Genomic DNA, 26,733 nt, shown 5'->3' with positions numbered 1-26,733 from the left:
AATTTTATAAAAATTTTGGCAGAGTTCTATCTGTATTTTGAGAAAACAGTTCTTCAAATACCTGTAAAAAGCAGTTCTAAAAATTTTTCTCAACTACTACTTCAAATTCTCAATCAATCTCAAATCTCAAGATTCCACAATCAACATTTCTCAATTTTCAAAATTCAATAATCCTCAAAATACTAGCAATTCATCTCATTCAAATTAAATAAAATAGTTCTACTCATATTTCATTTGAGACAAAACAATTTATATATATACATCATTACAAAATTTATATCAAAGGAAATTCAAACTAAATTTTTATTACAAACTTCATACAAACTTTGTATAAGTTGCGCAAGACCCATTTTACATGTCCATATATTTATGTGTAATACATACATCAAAAGAAATATTTACAGTTAAGGTATAAATTATACCCGATGACTTCAAGCTGATAGCTCCTCACACCTCAGCAGCTCAGTCTGCTGCTCCTCTAGTCTCTATATCTCATGACAAAGAATAAAGCTATCGCTGAGTACTAGGACTCAGTGGTGCACAACATACTAAAATAATCTTTATGCAGAAATAAAATCACATTTATTCAAAATTTGAACTGAGCATGCGAGTTAAACACAAAATATAATTTATAAGATTTTAATCCCAAACAATTTCATTTTGAAGTATCAAATCATATTTCATAAAACCCACAGTTAGTTCATGCCATTCGAAACAAATAGAATCTCAATAGCCAGAGGCTAAAGAGAAATCACATCACAAGGCTAGCTAGCTCAAATATATGGATATCCATTCACATCCTCTTCTACTGGCACACCTCAACACTTCTCCAGAGAAGGAATCAAAATTCGAAACTAATTACCCCCACTAGTCATGCTAGTGAGGTGTTCAAATATATGGTCATGACACTGTGATTTCAAAACTTATCTTAACAATTTGCTAAACATTATCATTTCAAATATACACAGTAACTTTCACAATTTAAATCAAAACATCATAAATAGGATCACAATACTTTCAACAATTCAAAGCAAAAGTAAAATGCATATTTCATTCACTTAATCAATAAATTTTAAAGCATAGTAATTTTATGCACAAACCTCAAGCGAGTCACCTCTTGGCCTTGACTCGGTTCCTCGGGTTCTTTCCCGGTATTCTTTTCAACTGAAACATACAATTTTACAGTGTTTCAGTACCATAACTTAGCATAAATCCAAAACTAAATTTAACTTCACTTTTACCTAGCTCTAACATGCTAAATTCGACGTTCTTGAAATTTTGTGTTTTAGGGTACTGTTCACTACACTATTCAAGTCAAATTTTTGACTTTCTAAGGCTTAATAGGTATGGGAATTCCAACTTCACCCACATACCACATTTTGGTCACTAAACTTGTTGGTTTTGGTCATTTTCTCAAAACTTAGGTCTTTTAGGCAAAATTGCCAAATTTTCAGTTTTGGTGTCCCTAGTTGCACTGTTCCATTGGTCATCTTTCTGTTGGAATTTGTCAAAACTTTCTTCATAGAAAATGTTCCCTATTGTCTTAAGTTTATTTTCGTTTTTGAATCACTCCAATTGGATTTTTTTAGCTCAAGTTATGTCCAAAATACAGTTATTGTTCATGCTGCAGATTTTAGTTCTAGCAGATTTATTGATACAACTTTATTCAGCAATTTGATCAAGTTAAGTCCATAATATGATCTAATTTTTTTCATATGAAATGTTCTACTATGTCTTAGGTTTCCATCGGTTCAAGAATCGCTTAAATCAGAGTTTTCTAGAGAGAGTTATAGCCATTGAAACTTTACTGTTCATATGGTAAATCTGCAGTCCTACAGATTCAGTGATCCAACTTTGCTCAGTAATTTGATTGGGTTAATGGCATAATTTGGGTTGGTGTTCTTCATGAAAGTTTTAGGTCTATATCCCATCTAACCACTGGTAAAATTTCAGATCATTTTGACCTACCTAGCTCAAGTTATGACCAAATGAACAAATATTATTCATTTAGTCAGTTTGTACAGAGGCAAACTGTGATTTTTCAAATTTGGTCAATTTGTTCACTAGGTTTTGGTCACTTTTTGGGCATGCTTCCTAAATGAAAATTGTGTCATTTAGTGTCCTTTTTCATCCCCAATTGGTCTTATACCAATTGGACTTGTAAAATTTCATTTTTGGTACCTCAAAGGAAATTTGGTCATGCTACTCCATCCGAATTTGGCTTTGATTCCAACACCTCTAACACTCTTCATTAGGTCACAAATGACCATTTATGAACTCAAATAAGGTTAACTACATCATGTGGCTCATTCACAAATTTTTCTCCCCAAACCCTAGGTGCCAAGAACCCTAAATTTTCAACTTTTCAATTCTAAGCAATTCGAGGCAACCTCAACCTATACATCATATAAGCATCACTAATCAAGCTAGAAGGCATGTTTAATTAAATCAAAACACACCAATTCCATAAACTTTCATGGCTGCCAAAAATTCATTATTTCCATACAAGCATCAATTCTTCCATTTCATATGAAATTTCAACTCAACTTCACTTAATTAAACTAAAGAAAAAGATTAAATTAACTTACCTCTCTTGTGAGATTTCCAAGCTAATCCACTCTTCACTTTCTTCCTTCCTATTCTTCTTCAATTTTCTCTTTTAGGGTAACTTAGAAGCTTTTTAAGATTTAGGGTTGCAATTTATGGGGGAAGAACTAAATTTTTCAAGCTTTAAAAGCTTGTTAATGAAGGAAAGTGAGGGTGAGGGAGAGAGAGAGGTGAGTGACGGGTTGAGAGATAAGTTTTCTCTTTTTTTTTTTTCTTTTCTTTATGCTTCTTTTATGTCTTATTAAAGACCAAAAATCTAATTAACTAAATTCACAAATTCTTATTTTTTTATGGCATCATGCATGATGTCATCACCTTTTTAACTTTTTTATTTTCTTTCTTTTTTTTATTTTTCTATTAATTCTTTAATTTAATTCTCGATTCTGAAATTTTCTTTTCTCCGATTTTATTTGACAGTTAGGTCAGGAGTCAGCTCTCGGGGTCAATTGACCAAATTGCCCCTCACCGGTTCATCCCGGTTTGCAAATAATTCAATATTTCTTCTGGCTCCCTGACCTAATTATTTAACTGACTTAACAGTTCTTTTTCGTGATTTTCTCTTTTCCACTGTGTTCATAAGGGTCCTAAGGACAACAGCGTCACATTTTACGGTTCTAAATTTGAGTTTAAAATGACTTCGCAGTCCCTCCCGAGAAGGTCACCCATCGCTGTGACTCTCGACTCGTTTAACTTCTTATGTTCTGTTTTTCTTATTTATACTTAACTAATTGAACATTACTAATTATTTGCGTTTATGGCTTCTCTAGTTGTCTTAAGTGTGGTTCTAATCCCCTTAATTGTCCGGATCGACACCGGTCACCGGAACAGTAAAATATACCAGGCTATACAAATAGGGGTGTTACATCACACCTGGTTGTGCACCTCACATGATTCTCATGGTCAGTGGTGTGCTCTTCCTCCCATCTCATTGTAACACTCCTATATTCGGTAGTGCGTTCTACTGTTTCGGTGACCGGTGTCTGTCCGGACAGCTAGAATGCCTATAACTACACTTAAATGTTAGTGAGGAGACATAAAATAATGAAATACAATAGAGGAAAATACAAGAAAAATAAAGGAAAAATAAGAGCAATGAAATGTGATTAAGTTAAATGAGCCAAAAACCATAGCGATGGGTGAACACACCAGAAAGTTGCGGCGAGGACCGTTGACTAGCCCTGGACCGCGGGGAACCCTGAGAAATATTTTTGGGACTTAAATAAACATTTATTGAGGTATAATTGACTTAGAAAATTTAATTAATTAGTACAAAGAAAAATGAAAAAAAAAATCGAGAAACTGACAAAAATTAGTGTTACCGAAAAATCGGAAATACAAACCGAATGTGGGCATTTTGGTCAATTGATACCCCGAGTTGACTTTTGACCTAAATGTCCATTAAAAATAAGTGATATTAAACATTGAAAATGTCATGAAAATAAGAAATGTGATACTTAATATAATTAGTGAAAGTTTGGTGGCAAATTTGTAAATTATGAAACTTGAAAATTAATTAAACATAAACTAAGTTTGTCACACCATACTCCTCCGTAAGATGTAACATGATCCCGTAGTACACCTAATGAATTACCGTACTTCGTCTACCGGTAAACCATTAAATATACTACAAGGGATTTTAAATCAATTTTCGTGAAATTTAAATCATCGATTAAAATCTAGTATTATAAAAAATTTTTAAAATTTTGGCAGAGTGCTAGCTGTATTTTGAGAAAACAGTTCTTCAAACCTGAAAAGAAAAATACTCCCAATATGTTTTCTCAAATACAACTCCAATAAACTTCATTTCATCTCACAATTCAATCTCAATTATCAAATCATTTCATTTTCAAACCAACCTCAACATAAAAGAAACATTTATTGATTACAAGGCTCAAAAATTAGTATTACAAAACTATACAGGTAAATGAAATCTCAAATTTACATTACAATAATTTACATTTAATTACATACCAAAATATTTTACAAGAGTTTTTATACAACTGCTCAAATAAATTTATATATATATTATTACATGCATACATCAAACCTATGTATATGGGTATACATATGATATACCTAGAGCTGATCTGAATGTGTCTTCGAGGAAGCTTACTCACCTGCTTTATGCTCTTTTTACCTGCGACAGCATGCAAAGCTATTATTGAGTGGTGAACTCAGTGGTGCATAACTATAATTTAAAATATAATACCATATATATGTTGACAGAATTATAACAAATAATTTGGAAATCTTGAACTTCATAAAAATTCCAAAGGTCAAAATAATCGTTGCCAATAATATAATCATTTGTCAAAATAACCTTGATCAAGAATTTCAATTTGTCAAATCACAACTGAACAATTAAAGTAATTCCAGAAATTTAAGGAAATAAATATTAATTTTAATAAAATCAAGTATGCATATATGCCATTTGAAATCAAAATTCTTCACTATTCAAAAATCATTCTTTATCTCACTAACTGTGCAAGACTAATCGAAAAAGGTCATCTCCGGGGTGATTCTAACTCCCTATGGTCGGGGAGGTCGAATCGGATATTAACTCCCTATGGTCGAGGAGGTCGAATCATCGTGCACAGTACATACCACAATAATGAAACTTTCAAAAGGACCATAACAAAAAACTTAGATCTAACCTCTAATAAGAGGAGAATCTAAGCCTATGCACGCACCATGGTAATCAAAACAAAGCTAACTCCATTGTCTCCTCAACAAATGAGAGAGACGGGTAATAACCTAGTCAAGCATCTATTGTGAGATATAAAATAATATCATAAATCTCTTTATCCTTGTCATGACCATAAATCACAATACAATTCAATTCAAAGTCAATTCCAATATCCAATAATTTTTATGCTCATCACAATTCAAAACATAAATTTTTTATTTTTCCATGCAAATTGCCCATCACGATTCAAAACATAATCTATCACAATTTTCCAAAACATAATTTATTCAATTCACAACAATGCTTAATACTTGTTGAAATACCATTTCACAAAGCTAAATTCATACATATTATGACAATTTCAATAATCATTGAATTAAATCCAATACTTGATAAACATAATATATAAGGAAAATACGTCATTTAGTCATATGAAATTTTTAGAACAAAATCAATTAAAAACTAGTTGTGCACAAACCTCTGATGAGTCACCTGTTGGCCTTGACTCAGTGGGTCATTTCCCTTTCTAGTGTCTTTTCTAACTGAAACACACAATTTAAAGTATTTCAGTACTCATTTAAATTGTTTCTAATAATAAGGTTCAATAATTAAATTTTATTAATATTATTCCTTTCATTAGTCAACCTACAATGTTGACCTTTAATGCACACTAGGTGAATTAGTTTTAATATCACTAATATGTTTCATTTTTCATTCCTCACATGTTGATATATGTTGCCAATTTCATTTCAAAGCTTATTGCATTTTTATTGCAATTATTCAGATTTCATGGCGAATGTTTACTGTCTATTGGACCAAGCTACAGTGTAAATTTAACAGATTTCTCTTCATTAAATTGTTTCTCATTGTGTCTTCTTTAATTTCCTTTTTGAATCACTCCATTTGGATTTGTATAGCTCAAGTTATGGTCAATTAATCATAAGTAGGACAAATCTAAATTTTAGTTTCCTTTTTAGGCATTTTCGATTCTGAATTTACTAATTTATTTGGACTGTTTATAATCACATTGAGGTCTAGCATTCTTCATAAGTGTTGTTGCCCTATGTCTTAGGGACAATCATAAATTTTGTTTACCATTTTTCAAGTCTTATAGAATTCTTTATAGACAAATTGTTAACTTAGACTCAAAGGTCCTATATTGGGATGATCCTCAATTAGGTCAATGGCTTTGACCTTAAATTCTGACCTTATACATTTATAATTTAAGGAAGTTGTCTAAAACAAAGTTTTAGGTCTCTTTCTTAGCTTTCCAGATTGGCATGGCTCATTTAAATTGGACACTTCTTGTAGGAGATATGCTTATTTGAATTTTCTGGATTTTATGGTCAAATGTGCCAATTCCAGATTTAATATGCCAACTTAATCAAGTTAATTGACCTAGTTCCTTTGATTTCTGGGGACCAAATTACCAATATTGTAGATCTATGTCTTATTGAAATTTTGGGACTGATTTCATGTCATTTGGAGTTCTATGGACCAAGTTATGGTCATTTTACTATTGCTGGTCAAGTTACACTTATATTGCATAGTTTGGGTCATTTTTAGGTCAAAGTCAATTCGGCCAGTTTTTGTAACCCAACTTTGGCGATCATTTTGACTTGGTAATTGGCATTTCTGGGCTTGGTGGTCTTCACCAAGGTTGTAATCCTATGTCTAAGCTTTCCAATGGTATAAATTTAAGGTCATTTGGCCAGTTTTGAGTGAGTTATGGCCAAAATATTGACTACTGTTCATATGATCAAAATTCTGGGTTTTCATGTCATGCAATTTCGGATTTAGGCAATCTTTTAGGTTACTTCTAGGCAGAATTTTGGCATGACCTCCCCATGAAAATTGGTCTATTATAGGTCCTATTTCACCTCCAATTGGCCTCCTATCAATTGGGGTCACACATTTTCATTTATAACCTAAAATGTATACTGTTTTCAATAAACATAACCTGCATTGTAACTTTGCACTTCTAATAGACATTATTCACATTATAATTTGGTCAATTGTTCAACAACAACCCAATGTGACAAATATCCAACAATAACTCAATTTGATCAAGTGTCCAGCAATATAGATTTACTCAATCCAATTAGGTCAATTGTCTAACCAATCATACAATTTTCAAGTAACCAAATCAAAACCCTAATTCAACTAATCAAAATCAACAATACACATGACATCAATTACTAGTACATGAAATTAGCTTAATGAACTTCCCAAACAATAACTTACATATAAGAATTAAACAATCTTCTATACCTTTCATGGCTGCCCAATTCAACATTGCACAATCCTTCAAAATCTACTTCAAAATTCTAGCTTTAAACATTAATTTCCCACTTACAACTAACATCATAACCTAATTAACTTCATTACCCACCAATTACATATAAAAAGAAATCAAGCTCCTTCAATATCCATGGTTGCTAAAAACAGTACACATCATTAACTCCTCAAATCCTTCAAATTTCTTCACCATTTAACACTTTTCAACCTCCATACAAACTTTTAGTTAAACAAAGGAAGAAAATGGGCACTTACCTCAACTTGTGCTTCACAAATCCATGGAATTTCCTCTCCTTTTTGCTGTCTTTATGTTGTCCATGGTGTGTAGACAAGATTTAGTGAAGACACTTAGGAAGAAAGTGACTTGATCATGGGTACATGATGGTTGAAGATGGGGCGGCCATGGGAGAATTCTTGGGAGCTTTGGTTCGGTTGGTAACAAAATGAAAAAGAAAAAGAAGAACTTAGTGGAGATGGCTGTCCAGTTATCCTTTTATAGGTCCACTAATCCTCCACTAATGTTGATTAATGAATATAATATATACCACTCACTTTAGGTTAATATTATAATAATTAAACTTATGGTTATTTCAATCATGTCCCCATAATTTCTTTTAATTACACTATGTATAAAACTTCTTATTTTCATGACATTTTCAATATTTAATATTACTTATTTTTAATGGACTTTTAGGTCAAACGGCAACTCTAGGTGTCAAATGACCAAAATGCCCTTCTTCAGATTGTATTTCAAATTTTTCGGTATTACCGATTTACTTATTGTACCGCTGATTTCTTAAATTTTCGTTTTTCATTTATACTAACTTATTAATTTTTCTTTGATATTTCCAATTTCAATTGCACTTCAGTAGACCTTTAATTATGTTCCGAAAATATTTTCCTGAGTTCCCCGCGGTCCAGGGCTAGTCAACGGTCCTCGCCGTAACTTCCTGGTGCGGTCACCCATCGCTTCGGTGTCGGTTCTTTTAACTTAGTTTCACTTTCTCTCTTTTATTTTTCTTTAATTTTTCTTGTATTTTTTTATTTATTTCATCATTTTATGCCTGTTTATTATCACTGAAGTATAGTTTCAAATATCCTAACTTGTCCGGACGGATATTAGATCACCGGAGTAGTCGAATGTACGGATTACGTAAAGTGAGGGCGTTACAATTCTTCCCCTCTAAATGAAAATTTCGTCCTCAAAATTTATTGGATTCATATAACTGATATCGTTATCTCATAATTTTACTCACTCTCCCATCATTGTGTCCTTTGCCCTTTTGTGTTTCCACTCATGAAATTCTCTTATTCATTAGTTCCTTGATTTCTCATGCTAGAATCCTTACTAGTCCTTCCGTCTCCTTTACTTACTCCAATCCTGTTAACTTGCCCTCGTCTAGGTATTCTACATTTATCTCACACAAATGTCTCAAATGCCTAAATCATTTCTTTCTGACAAAAATATCAAAATAACTATAAGACTCCATATCGAGGTCTAGATATCTTCATACTCAAGATATTCTTTTTAATTCATAGTCGTACTAAAATCTCAAATTTTATAGTAATTCCTATCGTATCGGTAGCTCACATCAGTGTAACCGAGTCACTGACTAATAGTGACCTTTCAATATGTTAGTTTTAAAGTTTTCAATTTCTAACTAAAATTTTCACATTTATTTCCCATAATAGTACTCTTCTGTACCAAATCAAAGACTACTTACAAACATCCTTATCTTGGTGTACCACGAGGAAGCACGTAGCTCTACACAATAATCTCATGTCGGTACAGTAATCTGCAGCTTACAATACAAACATCGAGAATATTACATAGTCAATACGTTATAAGCTCATGGACTAGGTTTTCTAACATCTTATCTTCTCGAATCCACTGATATCCTAAACCTATTCTGATTACAATATTCATTGACAATTACTAACAGTAACATCTTTATCCTCATCTAGAGTAATTCTATTACTGTAACTTACTTTTAGGTAACTGACAATTTTTCAATTTTTTTTTCTCAAAATTAATGTCAATCATACTTGTTATCATAGTTTAGATCCTAAAGGACTAGTCATTAATACATCAAAATTTATTTCCATATAAAGGAATAGCAACAGAACATATAATTCTAACACTAACATACAAATAAGCAGTGCTGGGATTAAATAATAACTAATTGTTTCTTCCAAAAATTAAGAACTTACCAGCAGCTACATTTGAAGTTTCTGTTCTTTCTTCTTGGCGCATAGTGGATGCTCTGACTGGTGCACTACTATATTTGAGTTGATTCATTGTGTTATGGTTGTGAGGAGTACCAACTCTATTTCTATCTCGACCTCTACTGACTATCTGTGAACTTTGGAGAGCATATCGAGGTGCTCTAGTACAATCTCTAACAAAGTGTCCAAGCTTTTCACAATTGTAGCAGGCTCCGATGGCTTTACGACAAATGCCCCCATGTAGTTTGCCATAAGAGTTATAGATACGAGGAGGATAGGAACTTTTGGTTGTTCGCTGACTGGACCTTGGTGGCTTCTGTTCTGATGATCCGCCTCTGTCATATCCCTGAGCTCGGAGTCCCTCAAATTCTTTTCTTTTTCCTAATTTACTACTCGAACTTTAACCCATAGGTTTTTCACTCTTTTCTATTTCATATTACCCTTGTGGGGGTTGGGTTTGTGCTTGAGCTTGAGCTGACAGAGTATTAGCCATTTGTTGAAAGAAAGTGGTCATTTGCTGGGCAATTTGTGCAGTAATTTGTACAGGTGGGGCTGGTAAAGTTGGGCTTCCGACTCTCTGAGGGGCTGGGGCCTCACCTTGTACTTCCGCCATCACAGATTATTCTATTGTCTCATTCTTCTCTTCCATATCTTTCACAAGATTTTCTATTTCCTGTACAACCAACACAAGGAGATTTCTCTCCATTAGTTCATATTTATGATACAAATGTACTATATATATAAAATATTTGAGCAGTTGTATTTACCGATAAAAATATTTCAAATTCACAGTTCAAAATTTACTTTAAAATCATTGCTCTGATACCACTAAGTATGTCACACCCTACTACTCCGTAAGATGTAACATGATCCCGTAGTAAACCTAATGAATTACCGAACTTCGCCTACCGGTAATCCATTAAATATACTACAAGGAATTTTAATCAATTTTCGTGAAATTTAAATCATCGATTAAAATCTGGTGTTATAAAAATTTTTCAAAATTTTGGCAGAGTGCCGGCTGTATTTTGAGAAAACAGTTCTTCAAACCTGAAAAGGAAAACACTCCCAATATGTTTTCTCAAATACAACTCCAATAAACTTCATTTCATCTTACAATTCAATCTCAATAATCAAATCATTTCATTTTCAAACCAACCTCATCATAAAAGAAACATTTCATTGATTACAAGACTCAAAAATTAATATTATAAAACTATACAAGTAAATGAAATCTCAAATTTATATTACAATAATTTACATTTAATTACATACCAAAATATTTTATAAGAGTTTTTATACAACTGCTCAAATAAATTTACATACATATTATTATAGGCATACATCAAACCTATGTACATGGGTATACCTATGATATACCTGGAGCTGATCTGAATGTGTCTTCAAGGAAGCTTACTCACCTGCTCTATGCTCTTTTCACTTGCGACAGCATGCAAAGCTATCGCTGAGTGGTAAACTCAGTGGTGCATAACTATAATTTAAAATATAATACCATATATATGTTGACAGAATTATAACAAATACTTTGAAAATCTTGAACTTCATAAAAATTCCAAAAGTCAAAATAATCGTTGCCAATAATATAATCATTTGTTAAAATAACCTTAATCAAGAATTTCAATTTATCAAATCACAATTGAACAATTAAAGTACTTCGAGCAATTTATGGAAATAAATATTAATTTCAATAAAATCAAGTATGCATATATCCCATTTGAAATCAAAATTCTTTACTATTCAAAAATCGTTCTTTATCTCACTAACTATGCAAGACTAATCTGAAAGGGCCATCTTTGGGGTGATTCTAACTCTCTATGGTCGGGGAGGTCAAATCGGATTCTATCTCCCTATGGTTGGGGAGGTCGAATCATCTTGCACAGTACACACCACAATAATGAAACTTCCGAAAGGGCCATAACAAAAAACTTAGATCTAACCTCTAATAAGAGGAGAATCTAAGCCTATGTACGTACCATGGTAATCAAAACAAAGCTAACTCTATTGTCTCCTCAACAAATGAGAGAGATGGGTAATAACCTAGTTAAACATCTATAGTGAGATATAAAATAATATGATAAATCTCTTTATCCTTTTTGTGAGCATAAATCACAATACAATTCAATTCAAAGTCAATTCCAATATCCAATAATTTTTATGCTCATCATCACAATTCAAAACATAAATTTTTATTTTTCCATGCAAATTGCCCATCACGATTCAAAACATATTCTATAATAATTTTTCAAAACATAATTTATTCAATCCACAATAATGTTTAATACTTGTTGAAATACCATTTCACAAAGCTAAATTCATACATACTATGACAATTTCAATAATCATTGAATTAAATCCAATACTTGATAAACATAATACATAAGGAAAATACGTCATTTAGTTATATGAAATTTTCAAAACAAAATCAATTAAAAACTAGTTATGCACAAACCTCTGATGAGTCGCCTGTTGGCCTTAACTCAGTGGGTCATTTCCCTTTCCAGTGTCTTTTCTAACTGAAACATAGTACTCATTTAAATTATTTCTAATAATAAGGTTCAATAATTAAATTTTATTGATATTATTCTTTTCATTAGTCAACCTATAATATTGACCTTTAATGCACACTAGGTGAATTAGTTTTAATGTCACTAATATATTCCATTTTTCATTCCTCACATGTTGATATATGTTGCCAATTTCATTTCAAAGCTTATTGCATTTTTGTTGCAATTATTTAGATTTCATGGCCAATGTTTACTGTCTATTGGACTAAGCTACAGTGTAAATTTAACATATTTCTCTTCATTAAATTGTTTTTCATTGTATCTTCTTTAATTTTATTTTTGAATCACTCTATTTGGAGTTATATAGCTCAAGTTATGGTCAATTAACCATAACTAGGTCAAATCTAAATTTTAGTTTCCTTTTTAAGCATTTTCAGTCATTATTTGGACTGTTTGTAATCACATTGAGGTCTAGCATTCTTCATAAGTGTTGTTGCCCTATGTCTTAGGGACAACCAGAAATTTTGCTTACCATTTTATAAGTCTTATAGAATTCTTTATAGACAAATTGTTAACTTGGACTCAAAGGTCCTATATTGGCATGATCCTCAATTAGGTCAATGGTTTTGACTTTAAATTCTGACCTTATACATTCATAATTTGAGGAAGTTGTATAAAACAAAGTTTTAGGTCTCTTTCTTAGCTTTCCAGATTGGTATGGCTCATTTAAATTGGACACTTCTTGTGGGAGATATGCTTATTTGAATTTTCTGGATTTTATGGTCAAATGTGCCAATTCCAGATTTAGTGTGCCAACTTAATCAAGTTAATTGACCTAGTTTTCTTGATTTTTGGGTTTTGATCAAATTACCAATATTGTAGATCTATGTCTTATTGAAATTTTGGGACTGATTTTATGTCATTTGGAGTTCTATGGACCAAGTTATGGTCATTTTACTATTGCTGGTCAAGTTACACTTATATTGTAAAGTTTAGGTCATTTTTGGGTCAAAGTCAATTTGGCCAGTTTTTGTAACTCAACTTTGGCGATCATTTTGACTTGGTAATTGGCATTTCTGGGCTTGGTGGTCTTCACCAAAGTTGTAGTCTTATGTCTAAGCTTTCCAACGGTATAAATTTCAGGTCATTTGGACCAGTTTTTGAGTAAGTTATGGCCAAAATATTGACTACTGTTCATATGGTCAAAATTTTGGGTTTTCATGTCATGCAATTCCGGATTTAGGCAATCTTTTAGGTCACTTCTAGGCAGAATTTTGGCATGACCTCTGCATGAAAATTGGTCTATTATAGGTCCTATTTCACCTCCAATTGGCCTCCTATCAATTAGGGTCACATATTTTCATTTATAACCTAAAATGTATACTGTTTTCAATAAACATAACCTGCATTGTAACTTTGCACTTCTAATGGACATTATTCACATTATAATTTGGTCAATTTTCCAACAACAACCCAATGTGACCAATATCCAACAATAACTCAATTTGATCAAGTGTCCAGCAATATTCATTTACTCAATCCAATTAGGTCAATTGTCTAACCAATCATACAATTTTCAAGTAACCAAATCAAAACCCTAATTCAACTAATCAAAATCAACAATACACATGACATCAATTACTAGTACATGAAATTAGCTTAATGAACTTCCCAAACAATAACTTACATATAAGAATTAAACAATCTTCTATACCTTTCATGGCTGCCCAATTCAACATTGCACAATCCTTCAAAATCTACTTCAAAATTCTAGCTCTAAACATTAATTTCCCACTTATAACTAACATCATAACCTAATTAACTTCATTACCCACCAATAACATGTAAAAAGAAATCAAGCCCCTTCAATATCCATGACTGCTAAAAATAGTACACATCATTAACTCCTCAAATTTCTTTACTATTTAACACTTCTCAACCTCCATACAAACTTTTGTTAAACAAGGGAAGAAAATGGACACTTACCTCAACTTGTGCTTCACAAATCCCTAGAATTTTCTCTCCTTTTTGTTGTCATTATGTTGCCCATGGTGTGTAGACAAGATTTAGTGAAGACACTTAGGAAGAAAGTGACTTGATCATGGGTACATGATGGTTGAAGATGGGGCGGCCATGGGAGAATTCTTGGGAGCTTTGGTTCAATTGGTAACAAAATGAAGAAGAAAAAGAAGAACTTAGTGGAGATGGCTGTCCACTTATCCTTTTATAGGTCCACTAATCCTCCACTAATGTTGATTAATGAATATAATATATACCACTCACTTTAGGTTAATATTAGAATAATTAAACTTATGGTTAATTCAATCATGTCCCCATAATTTCTTTTAATTACACTATGTATAAAACTTCTTATTTTCATGACATTTTCAATATTTAATATTACTTATTTTTAATGAACATTTAAGTCAAAAGGCAACTCTAGATATCAAATGACCAAAATGCCCCTCTTCGGGTTGTATTTCAAATTTTTCGGTACTACCGATTTACTCATTGTACTACCGATTTCTTAAATTTTTGTTTTTCGTTTATACTAACTTAATAATTTTTCTTTGACATTTCCAATGTCAATTGCACTTCAGTAGACCTTTAATTATGTTCCGAAAATATTTTCCTGAGTTCCCCGCGATCCAAGGCTAGTCAACGGTCCTCGCCGTAACTTCCTGGTGCGGTCACCCATCGCTTCGGTGTCGGCTCGTTTAACTTAGTTTTACTTTCTCTCTTTTATTTTTCTTTAATTTTTCTTGTATTTTTTTATTTATTTCATCATTTTATGCCTGTTTATTATCACTGAAGTATAGTTCTAGACATCCTGACTTGTCCGGACCGATATTAGGTCACTAGAGTAGTCAAATGTATGGACCACGTAAAGTGAAGACATTACAAAGTTAGTGCTCCACTGACCTCAATTTATGGGACATAAAAAAAGAGCAATTGGGATAGAAAATTGTCATCTTCAACCTCACTTCAAAACCAGTCGAAACCTCCCAAAGAATTCCTCCATAGCCAAACTTTGAAGGACCTCTATGCAACCATGAATTTTACCTCCATTCCACTTGATTGTTTCATTAAAGTTGATCAAAACACTTAGGGAAAGATATTGGCAGCAAGAAAGAAGAGATTTGGTGAGTTTTTAACAAGCTTCATAAGAGTTAAGTATCCATTTCTTCATCCTTTCTTTGTTAAAGTTTGTGTTGGTGTTGTGGTGAGTTGATTTATGAAAGAAATCGGAAGAATTGATGAGTTAGGGAGGTGTTCCATTTTCGGCAGCCATATAAGTTCAAAGTGTTTAGCTTGCTTTTACATGTAATTGATGGGAAATCATGTTGATTAAGGTCATAAGATGTTTTAGCCAATGTATTTTATGTATATGTGTGAATTGAGCAATTGAAATTAAGGGTTTGAAAGGGAAATTCAATACCTTAGTAAATTGTCATTTGTGGGCAGCCTTTAAACTCATGAATTTATATATGATATCATGAAACTTATTGATGAATTCTGGTGGTGATGATTTAGGGGCAATATGTATAATTGATGATGGAAGTTATATGTAATGGTTAGGAGTGTTATGTGTATATATCGTTTGGAATTGGATTTTGTGAATTGGAAGTGTAATTGATGTATTGTCAATTGGTTATATACTGCCCAAAGTGACTATAATGTAAAGTGATAAATGAATTTGGTATGGTAATAAATTAGAATTATGTATGAGAAATTTAAATTTAACAAGTTGAATATATATGTGATTGGTGTTTGAGGAAAGTGTAAAGGGCAGTATGCATTTCAGCTTATAACCCTAAATATGTGATCCCAATTGGTATGAGGCCAATTGGAGGTGAAACTAGGTACAAAATATGCCAACTTTCATGTTGAAAGCATACCAAAATTCTGTCTGAAAAGTGACACTAAAATTGACCGAATCCAGAATTGCAAATTTGGTAACCTAGAAATTGACCATTTGAATAGTAGTTAGTCTTTTGGCCATAACTCACTCAAAACAGGTCCAAATGACCTAAAATTTATATGGTTGGAAAGCTTAGACATGGGGCTACAATTTTGGTTACACCAAACTCAGAAATGACCATAAGTAAGTCAAAATGCTTGCACAAATTCGGATATAAAACCTACCAGAATTGGAAATGACCTAAGTTCACAATAAAAAGGCAATTTGACCAGCAATAGTAAAATGACCATAACTTGGTCTAAAAAACTCCAAATGATATGAAATTAGTGCCAAAATGTCACTAAGACATAAATCTACAATTTTACTCTTTTGACTAGAACCTAAAAACTAAGAGAAACAAGACATTTAGCTAGAACAATCTAGCATATAAAATCTGGAAAATGGCAATAAAATGCAATAAGCTTTAAAATGAAATTGGTAACATATACCAACACTTAAAGACTATAAAATATGACAAATTGGGAACATTGAAATTGACTCACTTAGAGTACATCAAATGTCAACATTATAGGTTGACTAATGAAAGTAATAGTATTAATAAAAATTTAATTATTGAACCTTATTATTAGAAACAATTTAAATGAGTACTGAAACACTTTAAATTGTATGTTTCAGTTAGCAAAGACTCAGGGAAGGGGAAAGAACTACTGAGTCAAGGCCAAGAGGCTACTTATCAGAGGTTTGTGCACAATAGTTATTTCTTTTGAATTTTCACTTGAAATAAATTATGCCAATTTGTATGTTATTGCTTAAATTGTAGAAAATTTGTTTGAATGAAATTTGATGAATACTTATTGCTTGAAAAATATTACAAATGGTTTGAAACTACAGCTATTATGTATATTTGATTGAATTCCTCACTAACTTATCTAGTGGGATAAATTTGCTTTGAATTCCCTTTCTGGCTGAAGTGTTGAGGTGTGTGCCAGTTAAGGATGAATAGAATGACTACTCATATAATTGCTAGCTAGCTATGTTATTCCTCATTAGCCAATGGCTTTTGGGACGAATTGGACTTTGGAATCATGATTAAGCTGTGTGTGTGATTTATTAGTATTTATTTAGACATTGTAAAATGGAATTTAATTCTTTATGACATTCTTTGTCTTTTGAATTTAACTATGATTTTAAGTATTCACAGTTAACATGATTTATGGTTTATGGTTTTAAATTGCATTTTCTTAATGTTGTGCACCACTGAGACATTGGCTCAGCGATAAATTTTTCATTGCTGTCGTAGGTAGATAGACAGATAAAGCAGCAGAGTAGGTTGCTTGTGCTACACTTTTGGGATTTTGCCGAGTATATTGAGTATAACACCTCCTTGTAATTTTTGTTGTAATGGATGTGAACTGTATGTATATATTGTACTTGGTCTTGAGCAATTGTAAACTAAAGTTGTAAATTATTTTGGCTTGTAAAAATATTGTTATACTTCTCTCATCTCAGCTTTTAAACTACTCAGTCATTTTGCATTCTATTTTTGGAATTACTGAAAATGGTGTTGAATTGAGTTTGACTTATGTTGAAAAAATTGATTTGTGTTGAACTATTATTGGAGTTGGGGAAGTGAAACAAATATATTGGAAGTGTTTTTTTACAATTTTTTGAAGAACGTTTTTATTCAAAATACAGACGGCACTTTGCAGAAATTTTTATAGAATCTATTGATATTGCAGATTTGTTATGTAATTTAACTTTGAATAAAAGGTTTTAAAACCTATCAAAAGTGCTTGCTACTGTAAAAATACATAAGAAATTGTTTAAATTCTCTTGTAGTGTATTTAATGGGTTATCAGTAGGCGAATTTCGATGATTCATTATATATACTATGGGAACATGTTATGCCTTACGCGGAGGGGTAAGGTGTGACACTCATAGCTAATGGTGCGCCTTATCTAAGCCTCGTCGTGAATCTCACACCTAGTTGTGAGATTTTTCCGCCCCTTGAAGCAATTGAAGTAATTTGAGGAATTTCTTAGCACTTAGAAGACAAATATATTAGCCTTGTACATGGTGATCTCCATCCTTTATAATTAAACCAAAATTATCCACTTGAGTTCCATAAGCATGCCAAGCTTATCAACCCCGTTTATGTACAACTTAAATCAGAATCATCCATTTGAGGTTCTTGAACTTGCCAAACTTGTCAATCTCCACTTGAATCATTCCTTAAAGAATTTCCTTAAAACCTAATGCTCTCATGATCGCATCGCCAACCGTTACCTAAATAGAGGACAACTCCATCTTTTCTTCTTTAATATTAGTTTTGGTACTGGAATATGAATATGCCTCTTTCTTGCTGCCTATGCTCTACTCCCAATAGCATGGAATGGTTGTTAATCAAATTTACGAACTCTACTTGCAACCCATTGTTAAGATTATGTATCGAGCTTGGATTAGCAATTTTTATTCTATGAGATGGATTATTAGCATTTTACATTAATTTATTGGATTATGTACAATTCACCATTCTAATATTTTAATTTTGCTTTGCAATTTCTACATGTTAATATTTCCGCTTGTTTTGTCACTATGACCTTGAAAATTTGTGAGCTTCCATATCTAAATCATGGACATGTCATTTTAGCAAATTCTTCTTCATAAATCTTATACTATAAAATTAATAGCCCTAAAATTCGTTGTTTAGTACACATATCAGTTGGCCAAAAGCTACCTTCTATTTCAAGTGGTGAAATGGCCATCCACGACCTCTAAAATCTCTTACTCCTTATGTAAACATCCACAATCACCTTATAAAATAGAAAATTAAAATTAAAAATTCATGAGAAGTTGAGGACATAACCAGACGTAGGATTAATTTTTTACACTAAGTAGAAAAAGAAAAATAAAAACCTAAAGAAGGAGCCAACGAAAAAAATAAAATAAAATAAAATAAGAAAGGGCTAGGGATGATTTGTGTAGTCAGTTAAGCAATAAGAAAAGGTATTATCTGATGAGAGACGAACAGTTTAAGAGACCGTTGGATATTGTGCTTAAACGATCAAAATTATTATTATTCAAAAAAAAAAAAGAAAAAACACATTTCAGATGCTATTATATAAAAATTATTTTATTATTATTTATTATTAAAATTTATTAAATTTAATTTTAACCTTTTTTAATATTTTCTAATTAATATATTTAAAAAATATATTTTTTAATAATAATTTTAAAATAATATTATTTTAACAACAGTTTTAACATTAATAACAAATAATAAATTCTAAATCATTGAATAATATATATATATATTAAAACCAAACTTTAAAAATGGGTTTACTTGAATGTACCACCTAATTAAATAAGAGTGCTTAAAAAAATAACATATGGCACAACTTTTATTTTTATTTTATTTTTATATCTTGTTATATAATAATTAACTTATTACATTAAAAATTAACTTTTTATCTAAAAATTTTTTGATTTCAAATATTAAAATCTTATTTATTTATTAATACTTAAAATAAAAATATAATTAATTAAAAATATTATCATTAACATTTTATAATTTAATTATGAAAATATGAAGTATAGAAAAATGCATATTACATTATTTTATTAAATAAAAAAATATATATATATATTCATATAATTTTTTTTAAAAATAATCTATTATTTTCTAAGTTAATAACAATGCAGTTAAAAATAATTTATTTATTAAAAATTATTTTTAAAATTTAACCATTTATTTTTAAAAATATTTTTGATTATATTTAAAATATGAAAATTTTGATAGTGATGTTTAAAAAAATTGCAATGTATCGTATAATTTTTTATTTTATTTTTTTTATTAGTATATGTTAATAATAAAAAATAATATATAAGTTTATTTATTAGCACTTTAAATAAAATTACATTCAATTAACAACTTTATTATTAACATTTTATAATATGATTATAAAAATATAAAATATAGAAAATATATTTTTAAATTATATTATTAAATAAAAATAAATAAATAATCCGCGTGGACAAAACTACCATCCCCAAAACCGAACCATTATAGCTACCATCCCCCAAACCGAACCATTATAACTACCATCACCGTGCATGTCTTCTTTTATAAAATATAGACTTCCTAAAAATTCACTGAAAAAATATGAAATCAATCTCCGTGTCACATTTTTAAACAAAGAAATGTGAGAAAAGAAATTAATACGTAAATACACAAATTGTAGGCAAAGTCTCATCCAGATGATAATTGGGCTTCAAAATGCACATCAAATTGCTAATAAACCAAGCATTTACAAAGTCGGATAATTCAGCCTATGAGATAGAGAAGGTAAAAAATAAAAAATAAAAAATAATAAAACAACTATACTCTTATCACAGGACATAGCCTTTCCAACTAGCAATTCTGCAGAAACATTAAGTTATCCCCATCTTTTGTGAACCAAAGCCCGCGCACAAAGCAACAGATGATTCATCTTCGTGACAATATAGTCTGGAAATTAGAATTCCAATGTCCGAGCATCCAAACAATATTCTTTCCAATGATACAGGAGGTAAACTAATGCTGAATTATAGAACTACACCTACAATCGTACACATGATACCATGAAAAACAAACCCTACATCTAAAACTCCATTTTCACAAGTCCATTTGAAACTTCAACAGATCCATACTGAAGCCAGTCCTTGGCACACACCAGCGCTTCTACTGTCTCCGGTCGCAGAGAACTACGGTACTGATCCAGCTCTTTGTTCACAGTATCAAATACAGAGTCTGGAGCAGCTGTCGATACTGGAATAGTTAAAATATCTCGAGCCATCTTTGAAAGAGTTGGGTATTTCAACTTGTTCAGTTTCCACCAACTTAACACATCAAACTCGTGCACACGGGGCAACAATGACTCTTCCAAGTACTGATCCAGTTCTGACTTCATCTGCTGGCCAGTAGTCTCCATGATGTACATATCAAAATCTGTGAGTCCATTGTCTGACAGGAGAGCTCCCTGGTGGTCCTCTGTCCTCACGTTGTTATCACTATTTCCTTCATCAGCATAAGTCGGAGTTAGAGGCAAAGGAAGGGCCACATATTCAAGAAAGAGCTCATGGATCCCATCATCAACAATCTTGGTATATGTGGGTGCATCTTCGCCATAAAGTTTTGAAAAACTGAATTCCACGAGCTTCATTTTGAAGCGGGGATCCATGACTACAGCAATTGCCAAAACCAGGCTGCAATCCTTCCAATATTTGCTGATCTTTTCTTGCATTGCTTTGGTAAAACCACTGAGAAGGGGATCCTCACTTGCAACAGCACGAGCCAGATCATTATGGATCCTCCATACTTCTTGGAAGAATGTAATCGCAGTTGGGCTATTTGTGGAGGTAAGGATGTTGGCTGCATCACGAAGAGGTCTCAAGCAAGCACATATAGTCTCAACCCGCCTCCAGTGTTCCATGGATGGGGCATCTTTGTAATCAGGATCAGATGTATCCAAGCAAGAAAATACTTCTTTCAGCTCAGATGCAGCCACCAGCATCAGATATGTTGTGTTCCATTGAGATTGATCATCTAGAGATAGACTTCTTTCACTGGGCACTTGAAGTTGTTCCTTAAGCTCAACAAACTTTTCCTCATGGGATTCTGAAGTCTTCACATACTTTACACTGTCTCTGATTTTCTTAACAACATCCCTCCCAGCCCATAGCACATCCTTTGCAATGCTGCTTAGAGTACGTGCAATGCAATTCCCAATCAATAATTGACCATTAAGAATAAGGGGATTTTTTATGCAAAGCAGAGATCTAAGATTTTCAAGGCCAGATTCACCCACTGGACGATTGTATGTAACAGAAAATAGCTTGCCTTCCAAACTCCAATCAGAAAGGCAACAAGCAACAGAATGGCTGAGAGCAGTATCTGAATCAGGATATGGTTCCATCACAACATTGAGAATCCGCCTATGTGGCTTCCAATCACTATCAATGAAGTGTCCAGTTACAAAAACATACCCTAAACTTTGACTTGATGTCCACATGTCCAATGTAAGACAAACATGTCCAGGCATTCCTTCAATAAACTTCATTACATTCTGCTTTTCCCTCAAGTAAGTTGCAACACAATCCCCTTGGACAGTATTGAAGCTCACCATGCCAAATCGGGGCTGAAGATTTTGAACAAAAGTTACGAACCCACCATGTTCAACCATGTGAAGTGGGTAGTCATGCATGATGATCATCTTAGCAATTTCATGACGACAACGGTCTGCATCAAATGAAATGTAGGGTGAGCTAGGAGATCGGTGGCGACGTTTAGGTGTATCAGATGCAGTGCCATTTCCACTCCCTGGGGTGTATGGCATGAATTGATTCCCTTGATTGCGTATTAGTGCTGGGCAGGTTCCCTTGGCAATGTGACGTTTGAGATGGCTGGTGCCAGCTACTTTGGAACCTGTGCTATAAGCAAAACTTTGCTTGCACTGCTTACAGCATGCTCTTCTACATCCAGGACTTACTGTTTCTATTGTAAAGAATTCCCAGACCATGGACTTCTTTTTCCTCCGCTTGTTAGGTTGTGCCTCTGGAGTAACCATTACCAGAGCATTGTTCTCTTCAAGTGTTGCCATCTTGGTTCAAAAAGTAAATGCCTACTTCATTCAGCAAAATAAATAAATAAGTTTTAAAAAAATCACAGGAATATCAGAATATAGTTGGACCAAAGCATAAAAATTTGACTTGAATGTAATGGATAAGCCAAATAGTTTTGATGCTGAAGGATACCAACATTGGCTTCAATATTAAATAATAACGAATCATCCTTGAGTGGAATATGTTTATCGTGCAACAAGACAACAACGTGACACGACATAAGACCCAATGCAACAAAGTTAATAAAGTACTTGAGATAGCATCCTTGCATGTCATAAAATACTACATATTCTTACAGCAGAGCAAAAAATGGATTGTATAAGTGAAAAGCATAGTGAAAGAAAACAGGTGAAGATAAATTTGGCAGTTGCAGCAATTAGATGATAAAACAAATTGCAAGGAAAAAAGAAAAACCATGATTAAAAGTGGATTAATAATACTTAGTGAATAAATCCAGACGCAGGTAAGAAGCAAAGACATTTTAAGAAATAAGAACCATGTCTCTGCACATTTCAACTGAACATAACAAGACAAATGATCAAAATGAATCATTTGACATGGCCTAAACCAACAAGATGATCATACCATGCATAAAATAGGATGAGTGTAGCAAGTACAACCAGCCTGCTATCTGAATTCACGACTTTCCACATTGTCTAGGCAGGTGAATTGCATCATCACCTGATTCTATTTGCGCCTCTCCTAAAGCAGAATGACATCCACGTTTGGAGAATTTGATAGTAAAAGAAACAACTCTAAGAGCGATTTTTCCATCATTAATTCTCAATTAATCAGAAGCCACATCGCAGAAAATAAAAGCAACAGAACTTGTCCAACATAATAGATTGGTGAACAACGATTCAAAAAAACCCATCCTCCGTTGGCTTGACTTGGTTTTAGTGCCTAATTTCCCTATCAGTCTGAAGAGTGATGCAATATTAGGTCTGATCATTGATAGATTGAAGACTTTAAATAATACTAAAATTCGACATGAAAACAAATGTGCTAAGTATTGAACTTTAATTGTTAATTGTGACTGAACTGATAAGAACTTAACAATGGGAAATATAAAGTGCAATCTATAATTGATCAGTCCACCAGAAACTAACCAATTGATCAGTGCAATGTATGAGAGTTAATATCGCACCAAAAGGCAAAAAAAAAAGGACAAGAAGAAGGCATCCAACAAGGTAGCTTACTTTCTAAATATCACCATTTTCCAGTTATATGTGAGCAATTTAACTAGCAGCTAGCAGCCAAGCTGGGCAGGAAATAAGTATTAAACCATAATCATAACTCACCTACCCCACTCTTGTTTTACTGGGGCAAAGATCCAGATCGAAAGCCTAACCCAATTAGATTCATCCCATCACCACCGGAGCCATGCTTCAAGACATTTCCCCATGATAATGACAACAAACTATATAATGTAATTCCACACTTTGAATTAATTTTGAAAACTAGAACTTTGTAAGAATTCAATTCAATTTTTTTTTTTGTTAATTCTCATATTTAGAATGAAAGAATTCATTTTTTTTTTAATTTAAAATAAATTTCATTTCAAGAGAAATAGAAATCAAGTACGATTGGGTGAGAATTAATTGATTTTTTTTTTCTTGCAAATGATTTATTCCAAAGAAAGCCAAATGATTATGAAATAAGATTTAGGATCCTACGTTGCATAATCTGGCAGATACTAGAGAAGTTAATACACTGGTTTCTGATAAGATTGAATATGACCAAACACCCTCCACCAGAAGAAAAAGGTAAATTATTATTTAGTCTTTTCATTTTAACAATATTAACTATTTAGTCTATCTATTTTGAAAAATATACTATTTAGTCCTTTCCATTATTTTTTCTATCAGTCAAGTTAGTCAAAAGAAAGAGAATAGTTACATAGAGGGACTGAATAATTAAGTTAGAAAAAAATTCCTTGAGAGACTAAACAATTTACAGAAGGCAAACTAAAAGATAGAGGGGCTAAATAGTATATTTTTCAAAATAGAGAAACTAAGTGATTAGTTTCGTTAAAATGCATGTACTAAATAGTAATTTTGCAAAAGAAAAAAAAATGCATATACGTTATGTGGCGTCCTACTTTAAGAAACAAGTTATGAAACTTTGCTCCTTCAGAGAACACAAGTTCACAAACTAATATGTATAGACACAATGGCATGGGCATCTAGATTCTAGAAACAACCCACAGCGTTAAACAAATTCCGCCAAAGCTAAACAAACTGATTAAATCTTGAACTACCTACACGACAAGCACTGCCGAACTACTTACAAAGCCTTGGCTTCGAGGCAAGCCTAACAAGTTTGATACCATCAACAGATGAACGCAAATAAATAATCCAGAAAGTTTGAAGCACACTGGTATTATAAGACCGCTTGGCCCAGTAACACGTCGAACCCATACTCCACTAGTCCAGACTTCAGATACATGCACCCTTAGCCTATCTATTATCCAAGTATGGGCCCTATAGAGACACATCAAAGGGTTGTTTTAAGTGCCCACATGGGTCAAGGTCAAAGTAGGTATCCCACTCTTACGGGCCGAAACGGGACAACCGAGAGAACGTATGAAAAACATTATAAACAAAAACAAGCCCCGATCAACGAAAACACCCAAAGATCAAAATCTGCACACAGGTCAATCAAACATGAAATTAAGAAACTGAGACGAAAAAAAAAAAAAAGAAAAGCAAAGCAAGCCCAGATCAAATATGATTCATAGAAGCAAATGCAGGAATCAAATTTAACATGTAATTCATCCCAGTAATCATTACTACCAAGCCATAACCTCTACAAAAGACCTATAAATTCTTAATCATGCCAAAAAAAAGTGACAAAACAGCCGAAATTAGGTACAAAAGCTTAGAACAGATGAATCTTCGAAGAGAGAAAAGGAAAAACTCAAAGTCGACAGAGAACAAGAGAAATTAGTCAGCACTAGGGCTTTTACCGGTAGCGAAGACGCGATCTCCGTGCGAATAAGAAGCTCGGAGACCGAGTTCCGACGGCCTGAGAACGATCTAGGTTTTGCAGCAGCGGAGGAGGGAGAGAAGAGAGAATTGGGCTTCGATTTCGAACCAACCCGAGAAACTAATTGGACCTGACAAGGAAAAGTTGATAGGACTTGTTTGGTTAAGAGGTAAGGGACCAAGGTGGTTTTTGCGGACGGATAAATTTTCAAAGCAACAGGATCTAAGAAGAGCGTGTGATTTTTGGACTCTCAGGTCCATTCTTTTATCTTTTTTTTTTTTTTAAGCGGACCTCAAAGCCCACACACTTCACACAAACATCCCATGCCCTTTCCATTTATATGTATCATTCTGGCACGTGCGACTGTTAATTTTCATAATAAAAAAAAATTAGTAAACGAGTGTTAAAATTGATCCCTAAATTTTTATATAATAAAATAAACACTGGATGATTTAATAGCTTTAATTACTAAACGAGTAATAATATATATGCTGAGAAATTTAAATTTAAATTAAATCCTTACTTTTTCCCCTTGTTGTATGGGTCAATGCCGTTGGGAGAATTGGGGAAAATGCGTTGGTAGCACATGCTAATGGTAGCCAATACATGGGCAAAGGAATTGAGCACTATAAATTATTCAAAGAGAGTATTATTGGGATGGCAACGGGCCCGGCGTCAAAGCCCCAAATTCTAGTTCCGGTTAGGGATGTGCAGTTTTCGGTTTAAACTGAAAAATCGAACTGAACCGATTAATTCGGTTCAATCGGTTCAGTTTTAAAATTTAATCGGTTCGATTTATAATTTTGATAATTTCGGATTAA

General features: G+C 32.6%; 1 protein-coding gene across 4 annotated transcripts; it reads right to left on the bottom strand.

The window, feature by feature from the left end:
- Positions 1–20,631: 20,631 nt before the first annotated feature.
- LOC110641730 (zinc finger BED domain-containing protein DAYSLEEPER) lies at positions 20,632–26,163 on the bottom strand. 4 transcript variants are annotated; one of them, XM_021793554.2, is made up of 3 exons: positions 25,893–26,163; positions 23,510–23,844; positions 20,632–22,926 (listed from the first exon to the last, which is right to left on the bottom strand). In XM_021793554.2, exon 3 carries the CDS (start codon positions 22,900–22,902, stop codon positions 20,905–20,907), a length of 1,998 nt encoding a protein of 665 aa, XP_021649246.2. In that variant the 5' UTR covers positions 22,903–22,926; positions 23,510–23,844; positions 25,893–26,163; the 3' UTR covers positions 20,632–20,904. The 4 variants fall into 4 exon arrangements, with proteins under 4 accessions (XP_021649246.2, XP_021649245.2, XP_021649244.2 ...); XM_021793553.2 differs by having other exon boundaries at positions 20,632–22,923; XM_021793552.2 differs by lacking the exon at positions 23,510–23,844.
- Between the last annotated feature and the right edge of the window lie 570 nt (positions 26,164–26,733).

The sequence above is a fragment of the Hevea brasiliensis genome, chromosome 17 (genome assembly GCF_030052815.1).
Source record: "Hevea brasiliensis isolate MT/VB/25A 57/8 chromosome 17, ASM3005281v1, whole genome shotgun sequence".
NCBI lineage: Eukaryota > Viridiplantae > Streptophyta > Magnoliopsida > Malpighiales > Euphorbiaceae > Hevea > Hevea brasiliensis.
Note: the sequence above shows the minus strand (reverse complement) of the source record. Positions and strands in the feature narration are given on the sequence as shown.

Coding starts and splice junctions, on each gene's coding strand:
- LOC110641730 (XM_021793554.2), bottom strand. CDS start 22,902: ATGGCAACACTTGAAGAGAACAATGCTCTGGTAATGGTTACTCCAGAG.